Here is a 19,236-nt window from a genome sequence, read left to right as displayed (position 1 = left end):
TAAAATGCGTAATTAGCGCCGCGTCTCCAAATGGATACACCCCCATTATGTTCATTACTGAAACCAAGGGGCAATTACAAGTTCAAAGGGAGTTTTAAGGGCACCCGCAACCCAACGAACGAAGCGCCGTTCATTTGTCGCGGCGTCGCCGACGGTGTCGGTGTTGAGTCATCGGCCTAAATGTGAGCCACCCCAAGGCGTCGGGTTCTCGGGCCCCAATCCTCTTACGCGCTCTTATGCTTTGATTTCGCCCGACAACAACAAACACTGGTGACATCTTTACTGTACTCATCCTCTTATAGGCGTCCTGTTTGCACTCAAAATCGGCCCCTCCCGCTTTTGTCGTCTATCTGCGCAACACGCGGCAGTGTACATTTCACGTTTGTCCCCGGCGCCGTGGCTCGGTTACCTCTCGGGCCGGGTCACGGCGGGCTAATCCGGTCTTCGGGTGGCTGTTTAGCACACTGGGGGGAAAATCCAGCAAGGGGCCTGGCGGTGAGATCCTGTTACAGGACTCGGCCTAGCAAAGGGGGTCACGTCGAGCCGGAATGAACACGCATGTCCTGGCTCACGCATACATGCACACGGATACGCAAAACATTAGCGGAGCCTCGCTTATCTGGGACCAGTCGCCTTTGGTTTCATCTCCTTCATTATCTGAGGACTGTACAAGAGCCCTTTTAGGCTGTCTCTGTGCTAAAATCGGTCCGCTTCACGTTAGGATGCGCTGATATCATCGCCATGGCGAGCCGCTTCAGCGGCCATGCGTCTTGCCCTTATTGTAAACCCCGCTAGGGGAACACAGCTGCTGAACTTTAGGGGCGCTCAAGCTGGAGTCGGAATGTGCAATGCAAGTGCAAAGTTAATGAAACCTGAGGCAAAGACTCATAAGGTAGTCAATATTATACATTACTACCGCTGACCGTATTAAAGCGACAAATCCTATTATGGTGAGCTCATAAGTTTTGACTTTTACAACTTTATAAAAGAACTTTTGTCCTTTAAAGGCCACTGTACGCAGGGGGCCTAAGAGACTATGCTAATGTCTCGTAGCGAATTAGTGTACATTTTTGACGGACGCATTTTAAATGACAAGATAAGATGAAAACATGTTTTAAAACCAAAGTATAGATTACTGTGGAAAAAGTCTTCAAATTGTTTGTTGTTTTTGTTTGCTTCGTAAAAGTGTTTGGATTGATCAAAACAAATAATCGTCATCAAACTTATATTTCTTATTAAAATCGTGTCACAGTGCTGTGCAAAAGTCTTTGAAATGTTTTTGTTTTTTTTTACTAGATAATGATAAAAAATGCCTTACTTTAAAATGATAATAATACATATAGATAGACATATGTTCTATATTTTCATTATTATTTTTCTATACAGTTGACGTTAAGCACTGCTAAGCTATTGCAGTACATTATAGCAGTTGTCCCCAACTTTTGTTTTTCCACGACTGCCCGGTTCGTGGTCCGTCTGATATTGCTGATAATATACGGTCCATTTTGGACATATATGCTCTGCTACAACCATTAAACCAGCAAACATTCATCAACATTTCATATATGCTCTGCTAACCCCCCGCCCCCCTGCATACAAAAAAAAAATCGTTTTTTCCCCAAATATATCAGTGCAGCCCGATACCAAGAGGTACTGGTCTGCCGATCAGTGGTTGGGGACCGCTTTCAATCTCAGCTGTGCATACCTTATACACTTATCTTGCTAGTAAATACAGATATGAAACTGTTTTGCAGTCAAAAGTAAAAATGATTAGAAGTGACATTGTTGTAGAAAATAATAATACCATGCATTATACTTTCTTGAGCAGCCCTAAAATGGTTCTAAATCGTCGCCGGTGATATGGACCGGAGCCCTATCATGTGTAACTCTGTCTGTGGGAAGTCATTTTTCACTAGTGGGACGCCATCCATCACGATGGCCAAGCGCTGGCTGTTTCATTAAGTAGCCCATCCAGGCAGACAGATGTGTCCACCAGACAGCCGTGTTTGCCTATGCAAGAACGCGTATTAACCCGCAATCCTTTGGGGGAGATTAATAGGCTGCGAGCCTCTTTCCATTGATTATCTTCATGCTATCCCCCCACTCCCACTTCCCTGTGCCAGATATTAAAAACTAATGAAGCCTATTGAAAGCAGGGGTGGGGGGGGGGGGGGCGTGCCTCTTCACGGATCATTTTCGGTTTATTTGGACTCAAACGGCGAGGGATATCTTCAAGGCGCAGTTTGAGTGGATTTAAGAAAACAAATGTGGCCAAAGAGCAGACAGTGGGACTGTATAAAAACGGCCGCGCCGCTGAGAGAAGACAACGGGCGCATGGGGAGAAGCGACCAGACGGGGCAGATGTTAGCAATTGGGCATAGCAAAAGCATTCCTAGTGTTAGAACCTCCTAATTGCTATAATGGAGGTGGTAAGCGCTGACAGTAATGGAGTCGTGGGGATCCATCCCCGGCAACCTGAATTAGGGGCCACATGGTAGATGCACTTTGGGACCGGCCTTGTTTTTTTGTGTCGCCCAATCTGAAAGCAGGACGCTAGGGTGCGCTGAGTGACGCCGATGTATTTTTTGGGGGGGGGGAGGTTTCTCGAGATAGCTGAAAAGTCTCGGGGAGGCCTGGCCAGCAAAGAGTTAAAAGGATCCATGTGATGGCCTCACCTCTGCACCGGGCCTGGTGAAAGGCGGCAGGGTGCTGTCGGGGAAAATGACTTCCTGAGACATTACCATCAATCACCAGACAGGTCAGGCCCCCCGATCCTTCCATCAGGATGGAAAGTAAAGGGGGGACCGGGGTGGGGGTGGATTAGACTTGAGGGGAAGACTGGGTTGAGGCTTGTCGAGGAAACGGATATCAACAGTCTCTTTCTTTCACCGTCTTGACTGTTTTATGTCCTTCTCTACCTCTTGCATCTTTTCCGATTTTTTTTTTTTTTTTTTTTTTTTTTTTTCCTGAGGCATTCCGGAACGGTCACGCGTCCTCCCTCCGCTGGATTGCATCATTAATTACTCCGCAGGCAATGGTCCCAGAAGCAAATCTTAAGGCGAGGGAAGAAAATAGAGAGGGAGAAAGTAGGTTTAAAAATTGGGAGATGGGCGACAGCTGTCCGACACCCACAGATGGTCTTCCTCCGATCATGTTTTTCTTTTCGTCTTAGCTTTTTTTTTTTTTTTTTTTTTTTTTTCTATAAATGAAGGATGGGATGAGGGGAGGTGCTTGGGTTACCTCAGCGAGCGGTTGTGTTACATTCCAGAGAAGGGAAGGGGTAGATGGCGTGGGGAGGTGGAGGGTGGCGGGGTGGGGGGTGGCTCAACGAGTTGTTGAAAAGAACACAGACGCTTGTCAACAGCCTCCCGGGCCGGGAAGCCATCATGCTATCGCTTTAGGCCTGGAGGTCAATGACCCCCTTGTTCCACCCAGATAGAGAGAACGACCAAAAATTCAGATTTTTGTTTTGGTCAATTCGTAAAAGATGCAGAAGGGGTGAATGTGAATTATCCAGATGTGTTTGCTCGATACGAGAAATTTGACGGTGTGCGTTATCAGTAAATAAACCAACATAGCTAGTGTTGGCCCGAGACTTTTGCACGGTGCGGTTCACACACAGGAGGGGGTAATGAAATTATCGGCTGAAGCATATATGCCTCTACTACCACGTTTTATCTCTTATAATTGGGCTTCTCCTGAGTTCATCAATTGCATGATTTAATATTTGTAAAAAAAAAACGCAACCGTGGCGAATAATTCTTTGGACGAGTTACAAATCAGCATTTTCTCAATTGCGATTGTACGATTTACATCGAGGAAATGCAGAACTTTTCCTTAAGGTCTGTTTCAGGGTTGCAAAGTGAACGTTTTTTTTTTTTTTTTTTTTTTCAATGGTGTCGCTGTTTCTAAAAGATATTGTTCGTCAACGCTCGAGACGTACAGTAGCGGCAGAACGCGACGCTAAATGCTTTTTACTTTCTCCCGATGGGCAACGCAGAGTCGAAGAAGGCGAGCAGGGAAATGGCCCATTAGATTCGAGCAGTGAAAGTTCATCGGCTTTATTAACGCCAAGGTGTATAAATGAAGTATGAATTACCTGGCTTTTATGGAGTGGAGTCGTCTTATGATCTAATGTTTTAGTGAGCCGCCATGAGCCCAAGGGCTGGCATGGGGGACGGGGGCGGGGTGCCGAGTGAAGTGTGCTGAGGTCCTCTGAGTCCATCCAGCGTGGCTGGACGCTTGCCCGATTGTCGCTAACACGCATAGCTGATCGGGTTAGCTTGTAGCGCGCGGGGACATTTGTCGCTCGCAGCCATAGTAGTAAAAAATAGCAGGCCCGACAAGAAGGTTAGCCTCATTGCTCTCCGCCACACAACATTTACGCATTCAAGAACACACACGCATGCATGCGTGCGTCCCGCCATCCTGTAATAAGCGGTAAGCTGAGCTAGCTGATGGTCATCCTCCCATGGGGCTGCTGGTTGGCTGCCAACTTCCTGCCTTGCTTTGTCAGTGGATAAAGCCCCTAACAAACGACAGGGCTGTAGCGAGCCAGGCGGGCCAGCCGGGTCAAAGGTGGCCCTCGCCACCCTCCCCCCGGGCAGGATTGAGCCTAAGACCGAGGCTGAGAAGAAGGACGGAGGAACGCTGCTCCGCCATTAGCCGACTCTGTTTGCTTTTTCTTCATCTTCTTGCGTCGCACGTCGTCTCGCCGAAAAAAAAAAAAAAAAAAAAAAAAAAAAAGCAAAAGCTCCTCGGGGCTTTTGACAGGCCGCCCTCGGCTGTGTTGAGCAATGACAGGAGATAGCGTCTTGACGAGATGAAAGGAGGACTGGGAAGATGTTTGAGAGGGCCCCAAAAAATCTTCAGCCACAACAGGTTGGGGCAGAGTGGCGCTTATTAAAGGCTCGGCCGGCTTTGTTTTCATGCATGTTACTTGGAATCTCGCATGAATGCACCTTCAACTCAATCAGTCGGGCTACAGCTGTAGCTCAAGTTGGACTGCTTTCGTTCTTCCACTTTACTTTAAGCACATTCCTTTTTTATTTCGATTTGAAAAGATGTTTTTAAATGTTCTTACAAAGAGAACATATTCTTATAGTTATCTCAAAATACAATACACATAATGTAAGTCCTAATGACGTAATCATTTAATCATTTGAAATGCTTGTAATGAATAAATATTAGATTATAAATAATAAATACAATTCAAAAATACATTCAAAAGGACAGCAGAGATTGAAATGACATTATCAATATTTTGGGGGTAAAATGCTCAAAATGTGAGATGCAAGTAAACTTTTCTAGATTATTATTTTTTTTGAGTCCGACTGTCTTTGTTGTCTTGCACATCAGGATTTCATAATAATAATAAAAATATAACAAAAATATAATATGTAACATAGTCATATATTTTGTGATATTTATGAATCAAGGGTTGGGTTCAGCAATAGATGTTTTTTTTTTTTTATGTCATAGCTATAAATCACAACGCATGGTCAAATCGGTATTTCAGAAGCTTTTATAGGTCAAACTTAAAAATAAAAAAAAATGAAAATATCTCAAACTCCTGATGTGCCAGAAAAAAAGAAATACATTTTTTAAATCAGGATCAAAAATGCTTTTAGCGACACATAAAGTCATCTCTGATTCAAATTTGCTGTTGACAAGTGTAGTCAAAAGACAATATAACATCAAAATGTTCTTTTTAATCATCTACTGCGCAGAAGTTATTATCATTTCCATTAGTTTTCAACAATGAAAAATAAAAATGAAATGTATTTTTCCCGTATTTAAAAATGTCCGTCACTTATTAGATTGCTTACCCCCTCCAAGGCCAAATCGTAGCACAAATATTATGTCATATTTGTTGCATATCTGTAAACATGTACTTTATCCATTTTCTCACCAAAATGTAACATCTTGACTGTGTTACTATGGAAAAAAATGGATAAAAAAGGTGTCCAAAACAACAAAGATGCCGATGACCTAAGACGTTTGGACATCATGGTGCAGGCGATCCAATCATTAGATGTCCCCCTATGACCACGTTAACACACTGACTGACACAGACAAGCCAGTAGAGGAGAGGAAGGCAAATCTTTCTTTTCCAGCTCGCTTGGTCGAAAGGGAGGGAAAATTTGACACGGCTGACTTGAGCGCATTTAGCATCATTAGCAAACAGGAAGTTTCCCCCCGCAGCTGTTTGTGGCACGGAGGGGGGAGCAAATGGGAATGGGGGGCGGGGGGGGGGGGTGTAATGGACAAATGTTACACACCACCTTTTGATTTGTTTGTGTGCGCGTGTGTGTGTGTGACCTGAACAGAAAAAAAAAAAATGACATTACAAATGTCTTATGATATCTCTCAAATTGGCGTGACATTCCACAGTTGGCCCCCGGGGGTGTGTGTGCGTATGTCCGGGCGTGTGTGTGTGTGTGTGTGGCGTTTTGGAGTCGGGGGTTCTTGTTTGTCCTCAGTAAGTGCTCGCGCTCTTGTCGTGTCCCGAGGCTCGCCGTTCGAGCGCCGCGGCCTTTCACTGGAGAATGTGAACTCTTAAAGAGGCAGAAGAGGCGAGAGCAAGAGAGTCTTGGCTTGTGTATCCCAATACTTATGCTCATTAAGTTAATGCACAATGAAAGGGAGAGCCGTCAAGTGGAAACTCTCAGAAGCTTCTATTTGAGCAGCGCCCCCCCCCCCCCCCCCCCCCACTTCCCCTCCCTTCCTCCTCCTCTTTTCTTCTTCTTTCTCTCACAAATGAATCTGTTTCAATTTCAGCTGAAGATCAACCCCACTTTACTCGGAATTGGCAAGTCAAACAAGCCACACAATAGGGATTGGCTTTAAAAGGAGTTTCTGTGTGTTAATATTAAGTCCCAACAAGATTGTCTCCTTACAATAGATGAGCTGTAATGTAACATGATGCCAGGTGATTCATTGTGTTCCCTTCAGAGCTGTTTAGAAAATCACTGCAGTTTCCTTTCTTTTACAATGTGTGCGTACGTCATTAAACGGCCGTGCTGTTTATTCAGAAGCTTAGTTAGCTCGCTGTTGCTCCCGATGACTTTATGACTGGCAACAGCGGCAAGTGCCTTGCATGGGAGGCTTACGCTAGTGCTCGTTTGGTTGCACCCACAGCCACACCGGGCTTTCAATCAGGGTTCGATTGGAAAAATGGATTCTTTTTTTTTTTTTTAATCAGTAGCTTAATTATCCTTAAAACTGACATGAAGTCCTTCAATCTGCTTTTTAGTGGTTTTAAAAAAAAAAAGTGAATTTGTCATTTATTGTTCTTCCCGGGATCCTAATCTTTGAAAAATGTATCATGTCATTCCATGATGTTAACATACTGTAGCTATATTAACAAAGGATAAATAACACCAAAGTTTTTTACCAAGAGGTTTTGTGGTAGCTTTCTGAACAATAATAATCAATTATACTTCGACTACCAAAATCAGTGAAACATTTTGCGTCTCAAGCACAAGTTTAGGGAATCTTATCATTTTCTGGGACTTCTCACACATTCGACAACCAATTTGAAGGCTACAGATGACTGAAAATGTATTATTTTGCTCTTAAAATATAACATTTGCATTTAGTAATATACTTTGTGCATCCATCACATTCCCGTTAAGCGGCTAGCACGAGAAGCTAAACTAGCAAATGCAGCATTCACAGACAAACCACATCGAGGTCTTATGTTCTCCAAAAGTTGATTGATACTGACCGAGAGGCTTTTCAAGCCAACGTGAATTAGATACCATTTTTTTAATAAATGCTAAAAAACAGCTCCAAAAATCAGTTGACACTAGCTAGCTACTGGCTACCAGAATAAGCTAAAGGGTCAAATGCACATTACCTTGTGGTGGGAGCTCCAAATCAAAGTTATTTGTTCGTAAAGAGGTGGTCTGTACTGGCCGTGCGAATTGTGAACTAAAACAGGAACTTAAAAAAAAACTAAAACAAAAAAACAGCCAAGCACACACATACAAGACATACCTACTATATATAGAAGACTTGCAATGAGCAGACACTGAAATACCTTCAAACCCAACTGACTCCAGCTCACATTTTCTTTTATCATTTTGATACAATATATTATATTTATATAATATATATATATGTTTATGTATATATATAGTTTTGATATATATAGTACTGTTCTTCTCTATTGAAAACAACAACAAAATGGTCATGTTTTTTATGGGTTCTGGAACGAATGAATGGCATGAAAATTGATTTTAATGGTACTACTGCACTTATTTTTCGAGAGTAACCCTTTGGCTTAGTCACCGCAGCCAAACATCTTTAACAGGAGAGGGGGAAAAAAAAACCTCTTGTAGTTTGCTGACATGAGGTGAGGCGGAGAGTCAGTAGAGTGCCGGGTGCCCCTGAGCGGGCAGTTATCACAACAAAGGCGAGCAGGGGCCGGTTTGCAAAAAGCAGGCCAAATTCCTGCCCTGTAGGACCTGGCTTACAGCTCCAGCGGAAGCTTTGAACGACGGTTGGGAGGGTGGAGCGATGAGACGAGGCCAGACGGGTTAGCACGAAAGTGATAGCTGCTGGGGCCTGGAGAAGAAGAAGAAGAAGAACAAGAACAAGAACAAGAACAAGAACTCAGAAGCAAGACCCCCCACCTACCCCCAAACTGTAAGGGATGAAGGGGGGCTAGCACGGGGGGGATCCTATTGCGCCGTCGTCATTAAAATAGGCTCATCTCTGCAGCTGCCGGCTACAAATGAGATCAAAACGTAACTACTGGCAAATTTCGATAGATCACTGGTCACAACATTAGGTAGACCTGCTCTAATCTAATGAGCTGTAAACATACAAATATCTAATAGTACAATAATACACATACCATATTTCCATCAATAGCCAGCGGATTTATTTACTTTACTTTTTCTTGTACAAGTACATTTAGCTTTAAATATGTATATTTGTAAATATTTTTGGGGTGGTCAGAACTAAAAAACAAACGCGCATAACTTTGTGGGGCGACCATTATCAAGGTGTCCCGGAAGGTCGTCATGAACGGTAGCGTCTACGAACTGATCTAATTGCCGTTGCTGACCGGCATGTATTTGAGGGAGGCGTTTATTTTTTCACAAGTGGATGACCCGCCGAGGCGACTAATTGGGTTATGCTATTTGCTGCTTGGTTAGCAACAGAATCCAAATGGGCTCAGCGGTCAACAGAATTCAAATGGGCTCAGCCGTTAGCTTTTTTTTTTTTTTTTTTAATCAACAATACTTCTACTTACTACTATTAGGTGCCATCAATTTAATAGTGACATTTATTTTTTAGCAAACTCTTAGAGAGATAAGGACGATTTGAGAAAATGTGGTGTTGTTAAATAAATAACACTCAGATATTATCCCTCTGTTTTGTGTGCTGCTGTTTTGGTGAGCAACAGAGCTCCAAAGGGATCAGCATAGTAACTGTTACAAATCTTAATCTTTTTACTTAAGTCTCTGCCGCAGCCAGTGATTAATTAGGCTACAGTGTTGAAAAGGAGGATAACGACTACATAAGAAATTCCATTGTTCTAGTCATTATATATTATTCATTATATTTTATTCCTTGTATATATTTTTAATTAATCGGCCAATCAATCTGTTGTCAGAATTTTATTCTGCCAAATATCCGAACTGGCGTCGGCCTCAAACAACCCATTGTGGTGGGGTCCTAGTGCCTACCTCTCTGACATTCTCATTTGCTCACTGTTTAGGTGCCAGTGCTGCTGTTTTTGTTCGCAACAGAATTCAAATGGGCTTAAGGGCAACTGTCAGGGTTTGAAAAATCGCCTCTATGAACTGAACCATAAAAGGATCACACATCATAGAGGGAGCCATTTAGTTTTTCTTGCATGGATGACACACCTGGTAACTCCTTGACAAAATGTTTTTGCGAAATGAATACCTTCAGGATTATGCGCTGTGCTGGCGAAAGCCCACCCGTGTTCTTCTTCATGTGTTTGTATGACGCTGATGCGTAAACAAGCACTTGCTTCTCTCTTTGTGTTGCTCAGCGCGAGTAAGTCTGGAGGTGCTTTGGGATTGCGTGGGAGTGATTGCTATTTAGCCTCGCCTAGCTCGCAACAATCACGGGGGCTCCTTTAGTCCTCTAAGCCCCTCCCCCCATTCCCTCCTCACCCGTTCTACCGCTACTGTAGGTTTACAGCTTGGCACCATGTCCGACTGAATGGCGCGGGGCAAACGAGCGTCCTGGCGCTGGTCCAGCGGCGTCAGTTGGAGTGGCGATCTACCGCCAAGCTAGCCGGCAGATATTCAGACGCACAACCCTTCTTCCCTTTACGCCTCAGGCCGCACCAGTCGACCTTGCGTTTGCAATCATCACCGTTTTTTTTTTTTTACCGTCAAAAGGGCAGTCCACTGCCGGCCCCCTCGCACGGGAGGTGGTATGCTCTGAATGCGCATGGTGGAGGGACGAGGGGGGCGGGGGTAGATATGAGTGCACTTTGTTTGGTTGTTATCAGCGGTTGGCATGTAGTGGTTGCGGTTTGCTTGCCGGCATCGGGTGGGTTCTTTTTATAAGCGTGGGTGGTTGTTTAGGTGCTAATAAGACACGGAGTCATGCGAGGATTTAATAGGAAAAGGGCATTCATGTCGTATGTTCGAATTGGGATATTTGCCAGTAATAGCGGGTAACACAGACTTTAGCCATGCGCTACACACACATGCAGTATACTGAAAAGTGTTCTGGTTTAAGAGGAAGTCGATTCAAAAATGTTTTTTGGACAATAATATGCTCTATGCAACCCCAGTAGTCTAAATATGGTATTCTGATTAATATTGCGTTTGTGGAATAAGGATTAAGCAGCGCAAGTGACCAATTTGCAACTTGCTCAGGGCTTAGGTAACGACTAATCGTGACTCACCTGTTTTCTGGTTTTGCTCTTGTGACATTCATATACTGAGCCAGTAGGCACTGTGATGTCATTTTCCGCCGACAACAAGTGGCAAAATGGCCGCCCCCTGAGATGGATAAGGTGGCTTTTGCTGCTTAATACATATTCCCCTTTAAAAAAAATTTTAAAAATTCCCAATCGCCTGTCAAAAAATACCCGTACTTATAATAATCACAGCACGATATTTTGTAACTAATCCTACTGTACTTTTGTAAAGCCAATGATCAGTTTAACCAAAATTTCCCCACCAAGTTTCACAAAAGACCACAAAGAGAGACAAATGCAAATAAATAAATAAATCAATTAAAAAAAAGAAAATCTACTGAACAAAAGTTTGAAAAACATTTTCTCTTTTAATTCAAAATAATTCCTTGCAGGGTGGCTCCTTTGAACAGTAATATTATCACCTTAATTGTCGCCTGTCTTTCTATTTACACTCTTCTCAAATTTATGACCAGGAAATCTGTCAAGAAAAGCGCGTCGAAAAAGTCACATAAGATAGTAAACAATCGTGATTGATTCTGAAAAACATTATTTGTCATATCTTTTTTGATCTGCAAGCAAGGCTGATATGCATTCGCCGCCTTTGTCATTTGTCACCGCAGCCAATTGAAACGATAATAATGGGGAGTCGATATTTAAAATGTGCCAATCTTAACCACCCCCCCCCGCCCGAAGGCCGCATGCAGATTTCATATTAAAATGTCATTCTTTATATTTGATTGCATTCATTTTCTGACATACCGTCAACCCGCAGTCACTTTGATTAAAAACAAATACGATTCCAATCAGTGCGAGGGATATTGCTGTTAAACCACACCCAAAACTCACAACAAAAGCCATCAAATGCTGCCATCATTTGTTTGTCATTTGTGTGCTTGTGTGTGTGTGTACAGTATATATAAATCCACCTCTTGGTCAGTGAAAATGAAGAAAACTAAACCAAAATGTGTTTATTGGGTCATTATTGCCCCGTCTCCCAATATCAAATAAAAATAATCCGAATAACACGTGAAAATAAATCCTAAATCCATATCACCAACGTACCAAAATGTCCAAACAAACAGCCATGACAACACAAAGTCCTCGTGTTGAGGTCATAAAACTCCACCTATATTTCACAGCGGTCATTAGTGGCCAATCCTTTCCGTGTCGTCGTGGCGACGGGGTAAACAGCCAATACCGGGCCTATTTCCTGGGAGTCATTAGCGTGGAATAGGTTTTTGCAAAGCCATGCCACAACCTTGTGACCGCCGTCTATAACTCATGTCACACGCTGATGATGTCATTCATCAATTGGAGGGGTCCACTGTGGCCGGAGGGGAGGGGAGGGGAGGGGATGGAGGGGGGTCGTGAGGGGTGGAGGGTACGGTTAGTCGACATCATCAAGCAGGGCCGAATGAAATGTGGGATAATGTTCCGACAGAGGATGTTTGCGACATGGGAAGAGGACCTTGAAAAAAATAATCGCATGTTATGTTAATCGCAATCGCAATATTGAGGATGAAATTGTTATTAGATCATTTCTTCAAAAGTGCTCAGCCCAAGTTGGCGTGTGCGAACGAGTGTGCTCCCCCCCCCCCCCCTCCCCCTTGGAAAGCTTGCAGGGTTAAGCTTTGTAATGTTCTCCAACCATTATCAGGAAAGGAGAGCACATCACACCCTGTAATTGAGCCCCAATCACGTGCACGTGCGCGTGCACAATGCTATCCACCTTTGTGTGTGTGTGTTAATGTGTTTGTGTGCATGTTTTTAGATGATAGACAAGATGCTCGCGTCAGCATGGTGGCCTTAACTTAATTAACGAAGCGCTTTCGATCCGAGCTGACAAATTGAAGCTTCTCGTCTCGGCCGCTAATTATTTATTAGACTGCGGTCAGGCCGCTTTTAAGGCGTATTGGTCAAAGCTAGCTGCTGGGCGGAGTGGGGGGGGGGGGGAGTGGAATCGAGGGCGAAGTGGGGGCTGGCTATCGATAGTGTCTTCCTGTGTGTGTTTGTGTTCCATCCATTAAATAATCATGTCCTAAAGTCTCAGGAGGATACAGTGAGACCTCGTCAGGGTTTAGGCTGCAGTGCGTTTAATACAATTCATTATCGTGTCAGATGGTGTTTGTGTTCGCAGGCTGATTACATACAGAGTGTTGTGCTACAGGTGCAACATAATGTCACATTGTATGTCTCGTCTGTTACAATATTATACTCCTTTTTCGGTGCTAAAATTGTATAATAACCAGGGGCGGAGCTATGGGAGGGCCTGGGTGTGCACAGGCCCACCCGGATTGACAAACTGCCCACCCAGTGAGATTCATGAAAAAATATATATTCTTACAAATTTTTAGTGAAGTATTATTAAATTATTTTTGAATTTGTGTTTCGTTGTGTTTTTTTATCTGATTGAATATTAAGAATGGCATAATTGCGGTTGTCTAAGGAAGATCTCCACTTCATATTATTCAGTTTGTCATTTTATTTGAAATACGATGTGTCGGGACGGGAGAATTGTGCTCAATGAGAGAAATATTCAGGCCCGCCCTGATTTTTCCAGGCCCAACCCATCAGCCACGTTCTGGCTCCGCCCCTGCTAATAACCATCATTTATGTTTTGTTTACGTAACAGTAGAGACATTGTGAGTTAGGAACACTATTAAAATGTGGAAAAAGACCATTAAAAATAACATTTAAAACGTCCAGGATAAACAAATGTATATTCATTCACAGTTAAGATTTTTTTTTTTTTTAATTAAATCATTTTTTTAATGCTGACTCTGCAACTCTTAATTTGCACTCCATTTTTTTAACCCCCCCCCCCCCATCAGCCTTATATTTAATCTTTAGACACTTTCATATTCAATAACATAGACATAACTGGTCTTTTTCCTTTCTAAGTTGCATCGATTTCATGATTCAGCATAGATGTTTTTCTTCCAGTATAGCAAGTATGACACAAAAACCCCATATCGCAACATTATAAGTATCGTTGGTGAAATCTGGTAGCGTATCTCCGATTCCCAACCACTTCCACCGCAGCGCAATTAACGTGACGAGGTTACTCGGAGGTCTAAACAGTCGCTCCCATTTCACGGCTGCTGCCCCCTCGTAACCAGCGGGCCCACCGTGGCGGCTCGCTTCTCAAGTCCATCTGTTTGTGTGTGGTTGTGCGTTGGTGCGCGTGCTCGGTTGTGTGTTTGTAGCTGACGTGCGTGAGCCCCAAAGCTGCCGCAGCATAAAGTGTGGGTGGCCCCGCAGTCACAATCGTAAAAAGGGCGTGTTGGAGGCTTGGTGAGTGCGGCTTTCAGGGTCTCGAGAGGGTTCGATAGAGGAGGTGGCATGAGTGTGGGGGTGAAACATATACAGCGGAAACTTGTGAAAGATCGACCCCTCCACCGAGCTTGTACAATTTGGAATCAAAATACACACTTAACAACTTTTAAAATGTTGTTTAAATGTTAGAAAAAGAAAAACCTGAGTGGATTCACAACTTTATCAAAATGTTGTCCATTGATTTCGTAAATTTTTCATCAGTCTTTCAAAATGATTAAATCACACATAGGAAAACAATATAATATTACAAAGATTGCACACCAATGTAAAAAAAAAAAAGATTAGAAATACATAAAAAGTCAAATGGGTTTTCTTTCTTTTGGTATTTTTGCAATTACAAAGGGGCGTTTGCACCATTGTGGGAGTGAACACAGCCAACTTGTTTGCTGGGCAACTCGACCGGCTTCATTCCCTTTAAATTCAGCGCAGTAGAGGTTCGCGGTCTACATGGCGTAAGCATAAACAGACCGGCTGTAGTCTACGCAGGAATTTGACGCGTGCAAAGTTCGTTTATAAGGAACTGCGACAGGATTTGCGAATGATGTAAAGTTGGCCAGTGTGCCGCAGTTAAAGTGTTGAGTTGATTTCTGCACTTGTAACGATGTTTCAAAGTCACAATCGGACCCCTTAACCAATTGTTGGGGCGTTTTAGCAACCTCACTCCTTGATGATTGATCCCTCCCGTTGCTTCTGACCACTCGTTATTATCATTCATACAACACAGAGCTGGTGCACATATTTATCAGCAGGCTTGGGGGATGGATGAGGGACTGTGCAGGCTTCAGACGCTTTAATACAATGTAAATGACCCACTCCCATTTCCAATCTATGTTACTCCTCCATGTCATCCTCACTGTTTGTCTTCTGCGCGTGCTTGCGTGTGTGTGTGTGTGCGCGCAAATGGAGAGCGTGAGTTTGACTGAGGTCAATGCTAATGTGAAAACACAGAGAAACACATAAGTGATGGTGGAAGGGGCGGGGGGAGGACGACATTACATGTTGTTACACGCACATGCTCATCCCACCTCTTAACTTTTGTTGCCAAGCCAAGTTTAGTGGCATGCCATATAAAAAAGAGAATTCAATTAAATATATATATTTTTTTTTTTTAGCGAATGGATTTTCTATTGTCTTCCCTGCTTTTTTTTTTTATCTTTAAATTGCCTTTTTCAGCCTATTAAAAGAATTATTACGATTGCAATCAAAAATGTATACATTTTAGCAGAGCTTTTTTTTAATAAAAATTGAGCGTCTGTTATTCGTCATATGTCTGCAGCGTGGGTACCCTTCCGCCGTCCGTCATTCGTCTTTTTTTCCGGGGGGGGAAAAATAGTGCCCGTCTATAGGCCGGTCCGCCTGTGATTTTAAACGTCAGCATAAATCATATTTATATATAAAATGTGTATGTATATATATATATATATATATATATATATATATATATATATATATATATATATATATGCATACATATACACACACTCACACATACACACACACACACACACGTGTACACACAAGTAAGTCAATGAAGTCGCTCTGTCTGCCAAGCCAAGGAACTGTCAACAACTGGCAATCAAAAAGCGCATTTTGTATTACGTTGTCGATAATTTGACATACATCGGCACGGATGACACATTAGATTAATCCCTCCGTGCAGACAAGAGTCGTTATTTGTCCAATCCAAGGAGGTTTCTCTATTAATTGAGTGCATTCTTCAAAACAGGTTTTTTAAAAGTTTTAATTAAATAGGAGCGTGTTTCAACAGGCAACACTAAGAAGCGGAATGGTAGTTCACAGGGTCAAGTAAAAAACGACTAAAACAGTTTTCATAAAATCTTGAAAGTGTCAACACATAGGCAAGAAAGACAACATCAAATTTCGCCACAGATTCAGACACATTTCTTTTACTAAAGTCCGACAATTTTGTAACGACGATTTGTAAGATATAATGCTTTCATATTTGTTTTTTTTTGTTTGCTATCATTTATTAGTTAGCTGGTTTACGTTGGTATCTCACTGACAAATTCACAAATTGTTTTTACTTGTCCCAAACAGTTTTGGTCAGCATGTTCACAATTTCATGGCGACAAGAAAAACTGGTACTAGATGAACGCAAAAACTACTGAAATGATACAGAAGTTAAAATGCTTGGTTTTTTTTTTGTTTTGTTTTGTTTTGTTAGTTAGTAGAATCAATCAATCAATCAAACTACTCAACCTAATTTCACAAAATTTTAAGGTGGGGTATGGTATAGGCTAAGAAAGACCCAATACATTTTTGGTGCAAATACAGATTAAGATGTTTTCCCCTCACTTCTGTTTACCTCGGCGTGCATCAATTATTTCCGCACAAAAAGAATCAATACAAAAATACAATTGAATTAATTTAGCAGGCGCTCCTGCGTTAATCTGCTTTTTGTATGAGCGTGCAGGGGAAACAAGCTTGGGAGGGGGGGTAAGACATGTTGGTGTTTTTTTTTTTTTTTGAAGGCAAAGAATGTTAATGGAGCCTGAAACCACCTGAAAATCGAGGAGGATTTAAGTGTCTTCTTTTAAAAGGAATTCTTGTGTGCGCTGATTTGCAGGTGTCAACTCTATGAATATTTCGGCGTGCACGTGCGTGTGCACGCGCGCATGTGCGTGAGCGCGCACAAACACATTTGTGTCGTTTGTGTGTGCCCAGCTCCTAATCTGGCCTTTAAAGACATCTGTCAGTGGCGATCACTGTTGTTTTGTCATGCTTCATAGCCAAGCAGCCCAAGGCCCGCCAAGCACACGTCAGCCGATGGAGGCGACGCCAATGGCGTCACGGCGGCCTCAGGTGGAAACGTCTCGACTGCGTGTGTTGATGGAATGAAAGCGCCCTCACAAGTCACAATATAAATGTATTTTTTTCCCAAGCATTTTTGTTTTCCAAGCATTTTTGTTACCTAGCAGGATTGCATGCACTCTAAAAAAGCTTGGGTTAAAAATCACCCAATTTGGGTCAAAAATGGACCGATCCACTAACTGGGTCAATTTGACCCACCTTCCTGTTTTTTTTTTTTTGTACAAAACAGCCCATTTTTTGCAGTTGTTTTGTACAAAACAACCCATTTTTGTGTTGTTTTCTGAAAAAAAACAACAACAAAAAAAAACAGAAAGTTGGGTCAACTTGACCTATGTAGTGGATCGGTCACTTTTGTGACATTTTCACATTGAAAGTATTCTTGGATCACTTGATACTCTGACACAATACATATTAGCTGTATATTTAAAGGGCAATTTTACAATTAACCTGCATACAAACGCTAAAAGAATCTTTCTTCAGTAAAGAACATTTGATTCTTACATTGTCAATGTCAATCAAAATCATTACTTTCACAACAGTGGAAGCAAACAATATGTCTGAGAGGGCGTTGTTGATCATACCATCCACAATCACGCTTTATAAATCAATCAATAAATAAACAAAAAGCAACATTTAGAATTGTGAAGAATTACGAGATCTGTGTGTCGCTGTGATTTGATATTTATTGATACGATTTGAATAAATTGGACCATCAAGCGCAGTTATGCAAAATGGTGCTGGCCGTCGGTGGCAATTGATCATTCTCACTTGCTAGCAAATCGGTGCATGACCTAGAAGCAGACTATGAGCAAAGCAATAAATATTCATAAAACAGCATTATCTAGTAAGGTAAGGTCTCGAGGCATACCATGAAGTCTTGACTTATGTACATACATGTTGAGGCTATACTGTACATTGTTTGTGTGAACGGGGGGGGTGAGTCAGGAAGTTTGAAAGCTTTGGCAAACTTGTTCGGCCAGCTCTCACAGGTTAAGCCCAATTGTATATGTGTGTGCGTTGATGGAGGGTGGACACGTGCTTGCCGCCCATGTCTTTACCATGCAGAGGGAGCGGCGGGGTTGGATGAAGGTCACCAAGAAGGTGCAGTGCGATGCAGCCAACATGGGAAAAAAATGTCGAAAGCAATTGTCGAACCGCGAGGAATTTAACGCTGTCGCATTCCTGTCTATATTTATGAAGCTAATGAGCGTGTGTGTGTGTTGTCTCCCGCAGCACCCGTACCCATCTGAAGAGCAGAAGAAGCAGCTAGCCCAAGACACGGGCCTCACCATCTTACAAGTAAACAACTGGTGAGTCCACATTTTAACCTCCAGCTGCCTCATTCTTCTGAAATGCGGGTGGGAAATGTACGGCCTCATACACGTACAGCGTATGCGTACATGGATCTGCACCTGCACAAGCACATGACAAATGAACCCAGATAAATGCAAGCTCTAGAAAAATGTTGAGTTTTTTTTTTTTTTTCTACCAATGGAAGGCCTCATTCTAAGCTCTGTCAGTTTAGCCAGCTGAGCTAAGGAGGCTTGCTCTTTGTTGCAGCGGACGATATACATTTGGATGATCGTAACTAGAGAGAACGATGTTCCTCGATAACCTTGAATGTGATCTGTTCATAGTGCTAGCAGCTAAGCTAACGGGGCTCACTTGGTTGTAACGTTTGTACTGGTCTATAGCTTCTTGCTGTTGAATGATCGTAATAGTGAGTTGAGAACTGGCCAAGTTCAGGAACACTTTTTTTATGATGGTATGCTTTTGTTAGCTTGTTAACATAAATGCTCATTTTATCTTATTAACCTGAGGCGTTTTTCCTCTCCAAGGCACTAGCAGTAAAGCTAATATGGCTAGCTAAATGCTCCTGGTTGCAACGTTTGTATTGGTCTATTGTTTATTGCTTTTGAGTGATTGTGATAGTAAACAGACAATGAGTCAGCTTTAAAAGGACACTGTTGCTTTTGAATGCTGTTTATCTGGATGAAGCTACGCGCTTGCTTGCGGTCATTCACTACATCAAAGTTCAACATGAACACCTTTTTTTTTCAGCTCCATAGGAAGCTGTCGTTAGCTCATTATTCAAAAGTCTATCATCACATCACGAATATGAGACCGAGGTAATATCTGTGACGCTAACA

General features: G+C 42.5%; 1 protein-coding gene across 8 annotated transcripts in view; it reads left to right on the top strand.

Annotated features, from left to right (window-relative positions):
• Positions 1-19,236, top strand: part of meis2a (Meis homeobox 2a) — a 113,410-nt gene that overhangs the window by 59,322 nt on the left and 34,852 nt on the right. For all 8 annotated transcript variants that reach the window (XM_086049360.1, XM_086049361.1, XM_086049363.1 and 5 more), the window contains exon 9: positions 18,320-18,396. In XM_086049360.1, the coding sequence (XP_085905486.1) occupies positions 18,320-18,396 (77 nt within the window). The remainder of the gene's footprint in view (positions 1-18,319; positions 18,397-19,236) is intronic.

Source organism: Filicampus tigris, chromosome 13 (genome assembly GCF_054856515.1).
Source record: "Filicampus tigris isolate MCC_2025a chromosome 13, RoL_Ftig_1.0, whole genome shotgun sequence".
NCBI classification, from domain to species: Eukaryota; Metazoa; Chordata; class Actinopteri; order Syngnathiformes; family Syngnathidae; genus Filicampus; species Filicampus tigris.
Note: the sequence above shows the minus strand (reverse complement) of the source record. Positions and strands in the feature narration are given on the sequence as shown.